Genomic DNA, 16,515 nt, shown 5'->3' with positions numbered 1-16,515 from the left:
ACCTGCCGCAGCGCTGAGAGCCGAGCTGGACGCTCGCTGCAGGCAGACGTAGTCCTGACTTCTATGCACGGATGACAACAAGGAAGGGGATTTCATCAGCAAAATCAGAAGTCGATTTTAAAATGATCAATCAAAAGCAAAATCCTGAGATATGAAGAAAAAGTTGACGTTCTACCTAATTCTTTAGGAATGAAAATCAAGGCATTGAAATTTCAACAACTTTTATAAATTATAGGGAAACGCTATGTACAAACATATATTAAAAATTTCAAAATGCAGATGAAATAACACAGGCAAGACCAGGAGGAAGGAGCTCAGGGAGGAGGTCCTGGAACAGGTGCAGGGAGAGAGGGACGGGGCCCGAGAGAAGGGGAGGGACTTGGGAACTAGGACTTGCTGGCAGCTTAGACCCCAGAGTGGAGGCAAAGAGAATCCAGGAGACTTTCAGGTGTTTGGCTAAAGCAGCTGGGAGGATGCTGTGACCTTCCCGAGCTGTAAGTATCAGGAAAGCATAAGGAGGAGCAGCTGTCGGGGGAGGGGAGGCCGGAGACAGGGACTCAGTGCTCCACATGGTCACCTTGGCTTCGAAGAGCAGAAGGTTATCAGGCAGTAGGGGGTGGGAGTCCCATTAGGGCTGGAGCTGCGGCCTCAACGCAGCTGGGCTACTGAGAGCCCTGGGGGTCCCAAAAATCACTAGGGAGGCAGTATGGCGAGGGGAGAACAGGGGGCCTGGCGCTGAGCAGCAGAGGATGGGGTCCACTAAGAGAGACGGAGACAGAGCTGCCAGGGGGACGCCTGCTGAGTGCGCGGTCACAGAAGCCAGAGTATAAAAAACAATTAATTACAAATACAATTAAAGACACACAGTAGGTCTTAGACGATGTCACCCATCTTGACCATAATGTGATGCACTCTTGTGATTTATAGTAAGAAGAAGTTACTAGTCTTCATGTGCTATCCCTGGCCCTCAGCCCCTGGAATCTAGCGACTTCCTCCATGAGAGCCCGGGGGGCATTGTTACGTTTAGGATTGTTCCCAGTTCCTGAAATTGGGCCAGAACAGTGAAGGGGGAGTGGGCGTTTGGTTGTTCGTAACAAGCCCCTACAACCACACCTGAGCTTGTGGCAGTGACATACTTCGGGAAAACTGCTAAGGAGGGGGCTGGCTGCCAGGGCGTCAACCGTGTTAGCAGGTGGGAACTTAAGGACCCACGCACTGACCATCTGGGAGGGAGAAGGGCTGCAGCGTGAGTTCCTCAGTCTCCAGTCATCAAGGATTTAATCGGGGTGCCCGTGTAATCACGTCTCCCTGAAACCCCGGAAGGACAGGATTAGGAGGGCTTCCCGGTGGGAGAACACACAGGTGGGGGGGGCTCACCTAGAGGGAGAGCAGCTCCGCTCCCCTCCCCACATGCCTTGTCCTCCGCCCCTCTGCCACCCAGCTGGTCTGAGTTATACCCTGTAGAACCAACCAGTAAGCTAGGAAGGGACTGCGTCCCCATTGTCGTGTGAGCTACTCCAGTGAATAAACAACCAGACAAGCAGCTCGTGGGAACCTGCGAGGGACAGCAGGTGCTCAGAGGCACAGACCCCAGCTTGTCTGGCGTCCGAGTGGAGGCACAGGTGAGGTGCCCTTCAACCCTACCCGGTGGGGTCTGACCTGAGCTGCAGGGACGCAGCGTCAGGACTGCCTGAGACTCTAGGACACCCAGCTGGGGACCCGAAATCACGAAGGCACCTGGTGTGGGGAAAAGAACCTCACCCAGGGCCAGCTGCGGTGTGGCGGGTCTGGGGGTGACGAAGGCACGCAGCGCTGAGCTGTTCACAGAGCAGACACCTACCCGCTCAGATGCTCTTCCTCCTCCAGAGTCCTAGAGGCAGATGACACTGCCTAGAAAGTGATCCATTTCTCCTAAGGTTTCAATACATTCGTGTAAGTTCAGCAAAGTCATTGTTTGTTTCGGTTCCTTTGTAATTATGTTTATTTGCTGATTTTTAACTTCATCTTTTAGGCAGTTAGGTTTTCGGAGCGGGTGGTGAAGGGTTGCAGAGACGAGATCCTGCGTGTGCCCAGGTGCCACTGAGTCAGGATTTTATCTTTCAGACAAAACGCCTTAGGGTAGGAGACAGCAGGTTTCCACACAGCGATGCTGGGTCTTGAACAGGGAGCTCCATGATCCAAGAGAAGACAGTGGCCGGGCTTCAGGAAAAGCTGGGAGGGAGGGAATTTCCGGAGACCAACCGTGTAGTGTAGACGGAGGCAGGAGCTCACCCAGCGGGGCAGGTGACGTGCGCACCTGTGGGTCTGCCAGCTGCCCCACTCCTGTCTCTCTGTCTGTCTGACTGATACTTAAGCAATTTAGGAAGGGACATCTCACAGACTACAGAAGAGACTCTTCACTCTGAGAAGGAGATGGAGTTCCAGTCACAGGAAAATGGAGAAAAACCACTGGAGAGACGTTGGTGCCACAATCCTTACAGGATCCGTGTTCCTGGCGTTCACGCTCCAAGTGTCCTCCTGGAACTCACAGGACACACAGAAAAGGACCGAATCCGATCCCATGAAAGCCTGGGAAGGGCTCTGCATTCTGGTGGTTTCTGCCAACAGTCCTGTGTCCCGCCTCGAGGACACATGCAAATATACGTCCACGAGCTTTCCCCTCACAGACTTACAGAGAACTGCACTTAAATATGAGGATGTGATGCCATGTCCTTCGGTTGTTTTCAATATTATCCTTTTATTTATTTACATATTTATTTCAAGTGTGCTCCCCACCGAACGTGAGGCTTGAACTCACAACCCAGGAATCCAGACCTGAGATCAAGAATCAGAAGTTTTACCAACTGAGCCCCCAGAAGCCCTAGAAATTATCCTTTGAAATAATTGACAGCAGTAGCTCCGTTAGTTCCGTCAACTTCGACTCTTGATAAAAACGAGTTCATCACGAGCCGGCCCTGCCCAAATCTGCTGGACTCACGTCGTGTTCCCAGGAAAGCGTCTTATGTGTCAGCGTTGAAGGACAGAAAGGACATCCCTGGGAGAGCCACCTGGCCCCAGCCACGTCCCTGTCCTTCCCCAGCACGGGGGACGCCGGGCAGCCTGGTTGCAGGAGCAGGTAACGTGACGTCCCCGTGGCCGAGGCAGGGACACCTGTCACCTTCTCCAGAGCACGTCTGGCCCCCGTGGTTGTGGGCAGCCCAGAGCACACACCCAGGTCTGCTGGGGGCACAGGTGGCTGCCGGGACCGTCCTCACGCTGCCATGCTCACAGTTCTCTGAGATTGGGGACAGACGCTGTGCGGGCACAACAGGGACAGAGCTCAGGGGACAGAGGAGCGGCCTGGATGCAGCTGCTTCTCCAAGAAGAACCCCAGCTGGGCTCCCTGCTGGCTCAATCCCTCCCCCACAGGCTCTGGGACTCAGGTCAGGAGCCCCAGCATTTGTGGGTACAGCAAGGAAGGAGAGAAAATGTGTCCCTTACCAAGAGGTAACCTTACAGTATTTTTCATGGGCTCCAGTGAATGGCTCCCACGACTCCCGCAAACAAAATATGCACATTTATTTCCTGATTACACAGGTGATACTTGCTTCTGCTTTCCTTCCTGTGGGAGAGGAGCTCCTGCTCTTTCTCACCAGGTCCCGGGTACTACAGAAGGGGAAGTGGGCACTGAGACCACAGGGGGAGAAGGCAGAGGAAGACATAGGGGCAGCTATGTGGCCGGTGGGGCTGGAGGGCAGGGATGGGGCTGAGCAGAAGGCATGGGGCGGGGAGGCTTCCCTGAGCACCAGTGGTGTCACTGGTCACTGAGGCCCCGGGGCAGGGGTCCCAGAGAGAGGAGGACACAGGAGATGGGAAGGGTCCTGCCCAGCCCTTGGAAGCCCCACCCTGTGAGTGAAGAGCAGCCCTGGGGGACAGCTGAGGAGTCTGGGAGGGCGACAGGTGGGCCGGAGGGTCCAGGACTGTGTCCGTCAGGGAACGCAAGGGCAGAGGGGGTTGGAGCAGAAAAGGGGGTCAATGGTGTCAGGTGGGGTCACCTCCTGGTGCTCTAGGGGGCCCCGTGAAGTGAGGCCAAGGTGAGGGCTTAGGCGTGGAGCAGGGGTAGCACAGAGACCAGGTGAGGGCTGCAGGGAAGGAGCCAGCAGGGTCAGGGGGAGGAGCCAGAGAGAAGAATGCTGGAGACAGTACATCCCCAGAGAAGGGCCTTGGAGTGTAGGGAAAAGTCCTCACTGAGCCCCGAAGAGCTCAGCGTCCTCCAAGGGGACAGGAGAGAGAGGAGGCAGGTGTCTGTCAATGCAGTCAGTAAAGCTAACTATCAGGAGGTAAAAACTTCTGCTTTTTCCTGAGCAATAGCAGGCTAGGCCATCGGCCAGCAGGACAGGACAGAAGGGAGGTTTGCCGGGATGCAGGACAGCCGAGGGTTGGAGAGAGAAGCCCTGGAGCTCCGTTCCCTGGGCTCAGCCCTGACTCCTAGACTCCCAGCTATGTGGCCTGGAGAGTAGGCTTTCTGGCTCCTTCTACTGATCTGTAAAGTGGGCACAAGGATCCCCACCTCTCAGAGAGTCCACGAGGACCCTGTGAGTTAGGAGGGAGCAGAACGGTCAGAACAGTGCGAGTCACAGAGCGGCACTCAGCCAGCGCTCACGGTTACGAATTCACAGGGTCCGTGAATAGCTCTCCGCACGGGACTGGCCGCTGGGTGGTGTTCAGACGGTCCAGGCGGGATACTGGGAATTCACCAGGGCTCGTCCCCGGGGCTGCGGGTCTGAAAGGCAGTTGGATGTCGTAGATACGAGGGGCAGAGCGGGGGCCGTCTGGGGTTGACACGTAGCTGAGGCTGAGCGGTCCTGAAACAGGTTTGTTTACTCAGTTTCCCCCCTTGATCTACCCCTGTGTGTGTCTCACAGTGACCTTGTGCGGAACGATTTAGCACAGAAATAACTGACGGTGGGTCCATCCAGTCCCTGCTTAGAGCCTCCGAGGTGGTGGAGGCAGGATCCGAGCTGCAGGCGTCATGCTCACGAGACAGGTGTCACGGGAGGGTGAGATTCTCCTGCTTTTTAAAATTACAACCCCGGTCTGAAATCTCTCAAGGACCTCCCCCATATTTCTAAAATCCAAACCCTGGAATGCAGACATAGGGTTCCTGGAACAGCTGAGGGACAGAGCCGCCCCAGAGGGACCCGCACAGACCCAGTGCTGCTGACATGACCTCCCCCAGTGTCCAGCACTGCATGGGGCCTGAGGAGAACTTTCTTAGTGAATATCGAGTTGTCTGGAAAGGGTTACCGAGGCATCCAGGCCAGATCGTGCAGATGACTGGGATTGACAGACACACACCCAGGCACAGAGGCACTGGGGAGAACCCAGATGCCCCCTCCCCCAGCTTCATCCTGTCCCTCCTGTCTCCAGACTCCTGCTGGCCCAGCTCTGCATAGTGGATGCCAGCGTCCGGGTCCCTGTGCTCCTCCTGCGATCCTGCACCTGAGTCATGCACAGACGGAGCTGGAGTCTGAGCCTGGAAACCTGGACCCTCCCCCTCCATGACCCCACGGCCATGGCCACAGCAGCCAGCTTCCTGCGGGACATTCCCTGAGCCGCAAAAGGCAGGAGAAAGGGGGCCCGGGGTCCACTGGGGGGAGGGGTGGAGAAGTGCAACCTGCCTCTCTGGGGCTCCAAGTTCTTCTTCTTCTTACCTGTCACACAAGGTCACAGTCCAGCTCCGAGAATCAGCAGCGCAAGAACAACAACGCACTGGGTGACTCCCACATGGGCAGTGGGGGCTTGTGCACGTGGACCTGTGTCTGGCCACAGAGAGAGTGAGGAAGGTTAAGACAAGACAGCAGTGAAGAAGCCGGTGACCGTGCACACGTAGACGTCTGAAGGGACCTGGTCAGAAGCTGAAGAGGGAGGAGCACGGCAGGTGCTTTCCCTCAGCCAGTTCCCAAGCTCCTGCTTCGGGCCAGGGTGCTGAGAGGAACGGGACATGGTGCCCGCCCTTGAGGAGCCCCTCAGCGGGGGGAAGGCTGAGAACATGCCAGAGCCAGCCAGCCAGAGCCATCCCAGGGCACAAGAGCTTTAGAGCTTACACCCAGGTCTTCAGGGAGGGCCTCCTGGAGGAGGTGATGGAGAAACCTGGTCTTGAGGAAGGAGTGGACGATTACCCGATATTCAGGGTGGGTGCGGCATTCCAGGAAGGAGAACCATGAACAGGAATGGCTGTGTCAACTCTCCAGCCCTGGGAGCTGCCAGCACCCACTGGGGCAGAAGGGAGAGGGACCAGGCAGGGGGAGCCGGGTAGGAGGATGAGAGGGAGGAAGGAGCCTCTCTCCAGAGGGTCCAGTGGGTCACTGAGCCTTGAGCTTCCTCTGGGATCAGAGATGCTGAAGCACCAGGTTCCCCCGCAGCTGATGGAAGAGGGGGTGGAGGGACAAGGGGGCAGGCGGGGACCCAGGTCATCATTCGTTCAGGGACACACTGACTGTGAGCAGACTACCCGAGGCCGAGGGTGGGACAGGCATGCAAAGGAGAAACAGACGTGGCCCCTGCGCTCTAGGTGTTCAGGCTGCAGAGGAGACTAATCCCAGCCCAGAGCATCAACTCTCCATGTGGGGCCCTGACCGCTCCGTAGAGGAGATGAGGTGTGAGGGCAGGACAGCGGCAGCTCCTGCAGGGCCCTGAGCCATCGAGGCTGAGGAGCCCCTCTGCAAAAACTCTGAATGCTGGAACTGCACCCAGCAGCCGTCCTGTGGGACTGCAGGGGTCACGGGCCCCGGAGCATGTGCAGTGAAGGGGTCCCTGGATGGGAATAAGTGGGGGAGTGGAGGACCCCTGACTTGGAAGGGCTGAGGGCAGAGGGAGGGGCCTGAGTGGAGGCTGGAAGCTGAGGAGAGCAGGACACACCCAGGAACGCAAGCAAGCAGGTGGGTGTGAAGCGTGTTCGTGAGGCCAGAAACGGGCAGAGGAGCCCCGAGCCCTCAATCCTGCAGGGAGTTCCTGGCTCAGACCCCTCAGAGGGCACAGACCACTGACACCCCCAATTCGTTCTTCCTAAAAACGAGCCTAGACACACACGGGATGATGGATGAGGGTGGGGAGAGGTACCTGCTGGTGTTGCCTGACCAGCAGGGGTGAGGAGAGGAGAGCAGCAGGGGAGGGACACTGAAGGGCAGAAGCAGGTTGGATGTGCCTCCCAGAGTCCTCGACAGGGTGACCAGGTGGCAGGTGGTGACATAAACATGGGGGACAGGAGCCGAGAACCCTCACCCAGGACTGCCTGAGCTCGGGGAGAGCCCCTCCCCTCTGGCAGGATGCGCTCACCGTGGCCACAGACGTCCCCAAGGTCCCGGGTGGCAGTTTTCTGGTCCACCTGGTTGCGGATGACACAGGTGAGGCTGGCGTTGGGCTGGCTCAGGGGCAGGGTCACAGCCAGGGTCCAGGGGTTGGGGGCTGGTCCCGGGGCCGGTCTCTGTTCCAGCTCCCTGGGGAGGCCCTCGCTCTCCCAGGACACGGTCAGGCCCTCCCTGGTTCCCGTGGTGTCACACTCCACAGTGACGTTGCACCAGCCTGGTGTGAGGGACGGAACCGTGGCCCGGATCTGGGGAAGGGGCACGGGCTCTGTGGTGGGAGAGACAAGAGGACAGAGGCTCACGTGAGTGGAGAGCATCACAGCTCCTGCTTTCTCCTGCGGATTCTCCCTGACGCTCTGGCTTCCTCCCCCGAAGGATGATGCCTGCAGTTTACAGATAACTCAGAACAGAACCAAATATACAGCAGGTGCCAAAAAGGAGTGGGAGACGCTGTGTTCAGCTCTATGTGATTTACTAGACTGAGTAAGTCTTAAAAAATCTCCCTGAAGAAAATCAGTGCTAGAGGCACCTACCTGAAACCCATTAATTCTAAGAAAGTGGAGTGTCCCCTAGAAGGAGAAGTAGGGAGAGGATTTGCCTGGTCCAGGTCCCAGCCTGCTTCTCCAGCTCGGATGGTGCCCGGAACCCAACAGCCCATGGTACAGAAGGCCACTGGCCAGCTCTGGGAGCCCAGATCACGCCGGACTCCCACCAGGAAAGACTGTGGTGGGGGACAGAGTGGTGGCCACAAGGAATAGCCTCCCTGAGTGTTGTAGGAACATGCACTGAACTTGGGGTCCACAAAGACAAGGGACAGACTGACAGTCAGTGTTGGGAATCCCCCAGACCTGAGCGGCACAGGCCACTCTCTCTGGAGCAGGACGTCTCCCTGCACAGGGGGGAGTGCAGGGAGAGAGAGCTGCTCACTGAGCTTCTGAGGAAGGGCTGACCTGTGAGCGTCTCCTACATCTGTGGAGGGTTAGAGCTGGACCCGTGAGTCTGAGTGAGCTGCCTCGGGCTGGTGCTGAGAAGGACGAGGGGACGGGGCAGGGAGAACCACACGTGGGCTTCCGCATCCTGCTAGGTGACGAGTGTCCCCCAACCGTGGCCACGAGCTGTCCCTCAGAACCTGCAAGTTTCTTAGGTTCCATGACAAAGGGAAACTGAGGCTGCTAACCAGCTGACGCTAAACCAGAGAAGGTCTGGATTCCCAGATGGGCCCCAAGTGATCACAGCGTCCGCACAAGTGGAGGGGGCAGGAGAGGAGGAGGGAGAGACTCAGGGTCAGAGGGACTCATCCCTCCAGTGCCGGCTGTGAAGGGGAAGGAAGGGCCACGAGCCAGGGGATGCGGGCGCCACTAGAAGGAGGGACAGGAGCAGAAATGGATCTTCCCCGGAGACTCCAGAGAGGAGCAGCCCTGCCGACACCTGGTTTCATGGCCGAGCCTCTGGGGTCTGAGTCCTGCCCTGCAGCCCAGGAGGACACTCAGGTGGTGGTGCAGTCAGCCCCTGAGGGTCAGTCACCTGTTACAGCAGCACTAGACAGCTGACAGTCACACTGAGCACCCTGAGTGCTATGGGGACAGTGAGTGTTATGGCCAAGTCCCCATTTCCCCCCCGCTCCGTGTTCCCCTCCTGAGGCACAGAAGTGGTTCATCCCCGGTGTGAACCTCAGCTCTGCCTGCGTTTGTGCTGAACACACGGCATCTAGTTCCAGGGGAGAAGATCGAGTCTGAAGGCTGCGGTCTGGAAGGGATCCTGCCATCAGGGCGCATGGACACTCCAGGGACAGAGGAAGGAGGTCAGCTATGGGGCTGGGGAGGGGCCACCACGTACCATAGACCGTCAGGTGGAAATCCTGGTCATACTGTCTTCCTCTCGTGTAGTAGACTCGAGCCCGGTACAGCCCGCTGTCCTCTAGGGTCAGGTTGTCTATAGTGAAATTCGTTATGATGGGCACATGGACCCTCGTCTTGAACTTGTCCTGGAAGTTGACCCATTCTGGAACATTCCTCCCAGGAAGGACATTCAGCATGACTCTGTAGTTTGACCCATATACAATGCCCCATGAAATCTTCTCCAGCTCGCCTTCTGGGGGTAATTCTGGTTTTCTGATCACATGAAACGAAACAGAACTTCCTCTCATCTTCAGAGAAACAGGGATTCCAGAATCCCCCACTCCAGAACCACGGACTCCAGAGCTCTGGGTCAGAGCACCACAGACACCTAGGGCACAGGACACAGGAATGTCAGAGGTTTTCGTTAGAAATAAAGGAGGAATCCCTAGAACCATCTTCACGAGATCTGTCCCGTTGCTCCCCAGACTCTTGGAAGGTGGGAGAGAGCCGTGAATAGGAGGCGAGGCTGGGATCCGTCCTGGTCCCAGGGGAGCGTCCCCTTGAACGGATCCTGCTAACTTGCTCAATTGTGGTGCCCTGACCCCTGACAGCGCGAGCAGGAATGTCAGGAGAGGTCGGAGCAAAGCACGAGCATGTTTTCGGTCCATACCGAGCGCATTAGTGCAGGAGGCAGCCTCTCACGGGCCTGCAGAGACCCTCCTGCCTGCAGGCCGGGCAAGCTCTGCCCCTGGAGTGGGGGCCGCCCCCGGGACTGGCCTCTAAGGAGCAGAGTGCCACTTACCGGATGGACGGCCCTCAGGGACAGCAGGTCCTACACGAGGGTAACACCATCTTGCTGTCACCCTGTGTCCTGCTCGCTGTGACGACTCCGGCGGCCGTGTTGTGGGCGGCCCTGTGCAGAGGCCCCCATGGAGAGGGACAGATGGGGCAGCCTCTGGCCAACAGCCTGCAGGGTCTACACTCGTGGAGACGTCTCATTTAACAGCTGCTCATGGAGTGAATGGGGCTCTAGTTCCCTCCTCGGGTGACAGTTGTGTTGATCTTGTCCCTGCAGACACTGTTGCCCTGGGCAGGTTGGGGGGACTGTCCGCACACAGGGACCTCTATACGTCACATGGAGCTCATATTCACTGCTGTGGGCACCTAGACATCACACACGGACATCTGTCACATGTGAGTGCATGCATGCCCGATGTGCGTGTACATGCGTGACACACGGTTCTGTGGACAGCACACGTGGGTGTGGAGACACTGGGACCACCCACTGGGTAGGTCTAACAGACCAAAGGCAGGTCCCTCTCAGCTTCGACAGACCTCGCTCACCACCCCCCTGACAGTGACCCCAGCTGCTCTCCTCCCAATAATGCTGAGTTCCCACCAGCACACGGTGACCGAACTTGTTGCCCTTTGCCAAACTGATAAGGGAAAATTATATCACATCATATTTGAATGAGCATTTCTCTTGTAAATGAGCCTGGTGGCTCCCTTATGAATTAATGGACAGAAGAACACTGTCCTGTACGAACTGGTTCCCACCCTAGGTCAACACACCCAAGGCTCATCTCATGTGGAAATATGCAAAGTTCAGGGCAGTACAGGAGACACCCAATCCCAGGATGTCACAGCTGGAGGGACTTCTAAGGACCTTTCGAAGATGAGAGGGTCCCTAAGGGGGGAACTTGTCCCAGGTCACACCGTGCAGAGCCAGACCTGGAGCCAGCTTCCTTCTCCCCCAGCCCAGTGCCTCCCCTGCAGGGACCTGCCCTACAGCTCTCCCCTTGCACTCCTCCTGCCCTGCTCTGCTCTGCCCTGCTCAGGGCTTCTCCCTCCCAGCACTGCTGTCTGGTCAGCGGGGTCCAAGCAGTTCTGGGGTCTCACCTCCAGCTATTGTCCCGGGAGAGGGGACTCAAGTACTCGGCAGCTTTGGCAGAGACGTGGGGTGAGCTGAGGGTCAAACAGCACTAGCTGGAAAGGGGGGAACCCGGGAGAGAGGAGGCTCAGCCCTCAGGCTGCAGGGGAGGAGCTGCCCAGAAGCTGGACGGTGAGCCTCAGCCTGAGCAAGCGGGAAGCCCACTCAAGACGGGGGGAGGCAGGAGAGCGCTCAGGTCTGCAGAAGGTGCCAAACCCAGAGAGGGACACAAGGGCAGGGGTGGGTGGCTGTGAGCAAGAGTCTGAGTTATTTAAATAAGAAGAAATTCAATATTCAACCATCAACATAATGCTTTGTCCATTTCTCTTTCTTCCTTTCTTGCTTTCTTTCTCAATCATCCAACCCTGACATTTATAGAGGAAACTGTGTAATGGCCCCTATGTCTCAATTTCAATAAAACAGAAAGGAAGAGAAAGGCCACATGTTGCTGACAGGAAGTTCCCTCCTTGAAAGGGTCTTCCTGCCTTGCAAAGCTCATTTTGTGATGACTCATTGCCCTGTTTATAGATCCCCTGGGATTCTGGAAATGTCGTAGAATCCCGGCAGCTCAGTAAGGGGCTGCTGCGCTCACACGAAACGTTACACACAAAAACAGCTTTCGCCTTAGTTCTCATTCCATTTGTTACACCAAGCAGATCAACCCTGATGAAGTAAAAAACCAGAAATCCGGCATAGGTTAGGACAGGCTTTCTTTCAGTTCCCTTTCTGGGGCCCCCTCTGCTTCCCTCCTGTCCCCCCCGGGTCACCCCCACCCGGAGCCCAGGTCAGCAGTCTCCTGTTCTGGGCTCGCCCTACACACAGCCGGTGGGCACAGACCCTTGAATTCTGGGGGCTCCTTTCCTTCCTTTGCACAGATTGTCATAGGACTCCGGGCCCTCATCCTGCCCAAGGAGCCGGACTAGAGCGGCTTCCTCCAGCTCAGACAGGGGCTCTGGGCCGGCCCCTCCTGCACACAGCAGCTGCAGATGCTGCCGAGTCCCCTGGGCATCGCAGGTGGGGTGCCCATCTGTACCCCTGGGTCCCCCAGCCGCTAACTTGTCTCCTCCATCCCTCTCCCCAGGAGGCTCCGGGCTCTCCTGCCCTCCCCCCTGGTAGGGGTTCCCTTCATGCAGCCAGGCAGCCAGGGCTCAGGGTTCCCAGTCCGGCCTCAGCCACCAGCTCCCTTTGTTCCCTCCGCTCACCCCGGGCTCTGAACCAAATGCACGGCGTGTGCTCAGTCATCACAGAGCTGGTTCTCTGGTTCTTCAGTAAAGTCCTCAGACGGCCGAACGGCTCCTGCCTCCCGCCCACCCAGCAGCCCTCCCTCCCAGGGAGCCCGGCCACTCACTGAGGAGAAGGCTGGTGAATCCCAGGAGCCAGGAGGCCCCACCCAGGTGGGGGTCTTCTGAGCAGGTGCCCATGGCCGGCGGCCTCTCTGCTGGCTCGGCCTGGGCCTATGAGGTTGCACAGGAAACATCTAGAAAGGAGGAAAAGCATCACTCGGAAGAGCTCTTAGCTCCACCCACGGGGGGGGGGCTGACTGTTAGTTCCTGGACTCACTGTCCAGTCTAGAGCAAGCCATTCCCATCTCTCCTGTTACCTCGCTCGTGCAGAGGCCTCAGGAAATAATTGCAGAATAAATGTAGGAACAGCCCCCCTCTAGGAGGCCCAGAGCTGGAGAGGCCCCGTCCCCATGCTCACAACCAGCTGAGTGGTCTCCCCTCCCCTGCCTGCACCCCTAGGACCCCTGACCTGGGTCCCTGGGTCCCACTCAGCCCAGGCCGCCCTGCTCGCCAGCGCCAGCCAATGGACAGCACAGAGTCACATCCTAGAGCCAAGGACACAGGGCCTCTCCTGCTTTGGGCCTGTCCTCTGTCCCTACACCATTTCACGAGTCACGTTTCCTTTCTGATTTTCTAGGATCTTCCCTGTCAGTGTCCAAGTGAGAAGCTAGGAACTCGAGAACACAGCACTCCTGGGAAGTGTCCCCCCCACACACACACCCCAATGCACATGAGGCCATGTCCCTAGTGTTATTGCCCCAGGGCTCTGTCTGCGGCCTAGGCCGGCCCTGCCCCCACACACAGGACCGAGCCCACCCCCACCGGACCAGAGCCACAGCCCCCCTTCCCTGTGAGGCTCTGCCAGCCCTGGGCCCGCACTCACACACAGGCAGGGGTGGAGAGTGACATGCGCCTCTGGCCCCAGGCTCAGCGGCCTCAGACTCACGGCCGCCTACAGAGGCTTAGGCCCGGCCTCCTCTTCTCAGATGGGTTCCCACAACCTCTGAGAATCCTGTCCTCCCGGGGACCCGGGGGAGCAGCTCCATCACTCACCCCCGGCCGGTGCCCCATTCCCCGCCCCCTGGGCTCCCCCTCAGCTGCTCAGACCCTCAGATGACAAGGCTGGACCCCAGGACTGGCACGGGGCCCCGCACTCAAGGTGGTCAGCCTGGTGGCCGTTAAACCCACTTTCTGGATGTGAGACCGGAGTCCTAAGGGTTTGGACCACCCGCAGAGGTCACACAGCAGAGCCAGAGTCAGGGTCTGGACTCCTAACAAGGAGCTCTGAGAAATCCCGCCTCACCGCCGCTGTCCCGTCCCACTGTGCGCCCTCCAGCAAGTCACCACGTCCTGTCTGGGCTCCCCCGACCTGCTCTGCGCCTCTCGAACCGGAGAGCACTCAGCACTGCCCTGTTCCCCCGCTCCCAGCCAGTGATGGGAGATCCCTTCCACGGGCCGTCCCAGAGCCTGTCGGTACAAAGTCCTCGGACAGAGTCCTGATCTGGGCAGCTCCTCCCCTTGTCCCTTCAGGGTGATGGGGACCAAGTCAGCTGTGCCCCTGTCCCCGTCCCTACAGCCCTGGGCGAGTCCTCTCAGGGTGAGGACTGTTTGCTTGTGGAAACCACAGCTTGGGGTGGGGCTCGGGGCCCAGGAGGGAGCCCCCAGAAGCTGCAGGCCGGGAACCCCGGAGGGTCACCCAGGACACGTTCCATGCTGGGGCAGCCCCTGGGACTTGTTACATCTGCTGATACTACTCTCTGTCCCCTCCCGCCGTCCTGTGCAGCAAGAGAGCTAAGGTCACCGGGCCTCCGTGTGTCTAGGTCTCTGTGGGTCACAAGCTCTGTCCCTGTGAGGGCCAGCAGGGGCTCAGCATTACCGTCCATGTTACAGATGACCACAGTCAGGGCCATTTAGGTGATATGATGACCCCACAGTCTGGACACCAGGATGGGACAGAGCCAGGCCCAGGTCTCAGGCCTCCTAGGCCACTGGTCTTTCCAGAACCAAGTCCTCCCAGACCTTGAGAAGCACATGAGGGGGAAGGAGGCCAGACCTGACCCTGGACAGCCTCTCTCCTTTCTCACACCCCAGGCAGAGGACACGAGGCCTATGGTTACAGCTCTGCAGCCTCTGAGGTCCACAGCCGCCCCCCTGCACTGGCTGAGTCACACTCAGGCCAGCTCCTCCAGCCCAGCTCAGGGTGGGGGTGGCTTCTCCCACACTCGGGTACTTCTGAAAACTTCCTAACCCTCCTGCACACAGCTCCCTGGTGGGCAGAGAGCTCATGACTCTGAGCCCGAGGACTCGTGCTGGGTAGCATGGCTTCTGTGCGGACAGCGGGCTTCGGGCTGGAAACCCTCCTGGAGGTGCAGGGACTCAGTCCACAGCCGGGGGAGCCGGGCTCTTGGACCAGACACCGTGAGGCTGACTCTCCTCTTCCCCCCCTTTCCTGCGTGTCCCTGGACACAGGGCTGGATGTCCCCGCGCCCGAGCTTTCAGCACAGCGGGGATGTGGAGTTGCTGCAGGAGTCGCTGGGTGAGTCCTGGGCCTGTGCGGGGCCGGTGAGGTCACCCAGCCCCAGGAGACCCCTGTTGGCTCCAGAACGCACTTGTAACACCATTACTCTGACCGGGTCCCAGGCCCAGGTCCTAGAGTCCACCTCGACCTCCCCTCCTCGCGTACCCAAATCTGACCCATCGACTCCAAAGTATTTCACGATCGCCTCGTTCCAACCCCTCCTCCATGTCTCCATTCTACCCATGGAGAACCTGGAGCTCCTCTGGCTACACTGTCCAGGCCCGTGAAGCAGGGGGGGCAGGGCCGCATTCGAAGCCCAGTGCTTTGGCTCCAGATTGCCCGCTTCTGAGTCGAGGCCAAGCCACCAGCAGCCCCTCCGCCGGGTCCTCTCCCAGGCTGCACCCTCCCCGCCCAGCCCTGCCCTGTGTCCTCCACACACGGCCACCTGGGCCTCTCCACCAGCCTCACGCCCTGCCCCTGCCCCGCTCAGCATGCTCTGCGGACCCCCATCCCTCCTAGATGAACCCGGTGCTCCCGGGGGCTCAGGCCGCCTCCCCCATCCCTCTCCCTGCTGCTCCCCTCACTGCCCTGCAGCCCCGAGCCCGGGGCAGCTTCTCCAGCACTGTGGGCAGGCTCCCAGCTCGGGGCCTTGGCTCATGTCACCTCTCCCTGCAATGTCCTTCCACGGACCTGCACGGTTCCCACTCACCCCTACTCAGCCTCTGCCACCTCCCCAGACAGACCCATCTAGAACAGCAGCTCCCCTGCCTGACTCTGCTTCGTGTGTTCCTTCCACTGGCCACCGACCTCCTATCTACTCAGTCACTGGCTTATTTCCAGTGTCCCCCCCAAAATACAAGATCTCAAAGGCCGGGGATTAATTTTGTTCACTGTGTACCCCCAGCACTGAGCACAATGGTAAGCAATCCATAAACAGGCTATGTTGGTGGGATCGCCTAGTGGTTCAAGCTCGGAGTCTATAGGCTGACCTGCTATCGGGCCTCAAATCCCAGCTCTGCCCCTACTGGCTTCATGGTCTCACAATCTTCACAAGAGGTACTTTGCTTTCATCATCCATGAAACTGAGATAAACATAGTATCTAGTGGATAAATTAGTAGTTATATCTTCACACCTAAGAACGGTGACTAGTTCATAATAAATGCTGAATAGTTGAGCTATCTATAGAATTATAGATTATAAATACAATTGATTTAACCAATATATATGTTATATGCCATATATATGTTAGTTGGAGGGAGGAAATTGGGGGAAAGCCATGGAAGAGAGGAAAATCCTCATCTTTTATGATGGAAAGTACATGGGGCCTGAAATTGATCTGAGAATAGTATTACAAGAACATTATTTTTTAAAAAGAACGTTTTTTAGAAACACAGAGGTAAATGCCATAAGAAATCTCTCAGAACTGGAAGTGACTGTCTTTGCAGAGGGGTCAGGATGACGGGGAGGGTGGGACAGGGGATGACTGTTTTGCATCATTTTACTCGTTTTTTTCATGCAACAATTACATGCTGAAAATGAAAAAAAGACACAAAAGCTTCTTCGGATGTCTATTAGGAGAAATGACATGATCTAACTGTC

General features: G+C 57.8%; 1 protein-coding gene across 2 annotated transcripts; it reads right to left on the bottom strand.

The window, feature by feature from the left end:
* Positions 1-204: 204 nt before the first annotated feature.
* LOC123783565 (uncharacterized) lies at positions 205-12,603 on the bottom strand. 2 transcript variants are annotated; one of them, XM_045784379.2, is made up of 5 exons: positions 12,463-12,603; positions 9,183-9,572; positions 7,318-7,614; positions 5,694-5,801; positions 205-4,844 (listed from the first exon to the last, which is right to left on the bottom strand). In XM_045784379.2, the coding sequence occupies exons 1-4, from the start codon at positions 12,533-12,535 to the stop codon at positions 5,707-5,709; spliced, it is 855 nt and encodes a 284-aa protein (XP_045640335.2). In that variant the 5' UTR covers positions 12,536-12,603; the 3' UTR covers positions 205-4,844; positions 5,694-5,706. The 2 variants fall into 2 exon arrangements, with proteins under 2 accessions (XP_045640335.2, XP_045640337.2); XM_045784381.2 differs by having other exon boundaries at positions 205-4,762.
* Between the last annotated feature and the right edge of the window lie 3,912 nt (positions 12,604-16,515).

Source organism: Ursus americanus, chromosome 2 (assembly GCF_024610735.1).
Source record: "Ursus americanus isolate L20-20 chromosome 2, mUrsAme1.1.p, whole genome shotgun sequence".
Lineage (NCBI taxonomy): Eukaryota > Metazoa > Chordata > Mammalia > Carnivora > Ursidae > Ursus > Ursus americanus.
The sequence above is the reverse complement of the archived record's forward strand: the minus strand, read 5'-3'. Positions and strand labels throughout refer to the sequence as shown.

What these genes read in the sequence shown, in the direction of transcription:
- LOC123783565 (XM_045784379.2), bottom strand. Translation starts at nt 12,535, where the DNA reads ATGGGCACCTGCTCAGAAGACCCCCACCTGGGTGGGGCCTCCTGGCTC. An exon ending in TTTCCACCTGACGGTCTATG is followed by an intron (nt 7,615 to 9,182) that starts GTACGTGGTGGC and finishes CTCCCACCACAG; the next exon opens with AGCCCGTGCCCCTTCCCCAG. An exon ending in TGGGGACGTCTGTGGCCACG is followed by an intron (nt 5,802 to 7,317) that starts GTGAGCGCATCC and finishes CTCTGTGGCCAG; the next exon opens with ACACAGGTCCACGTGCACAA.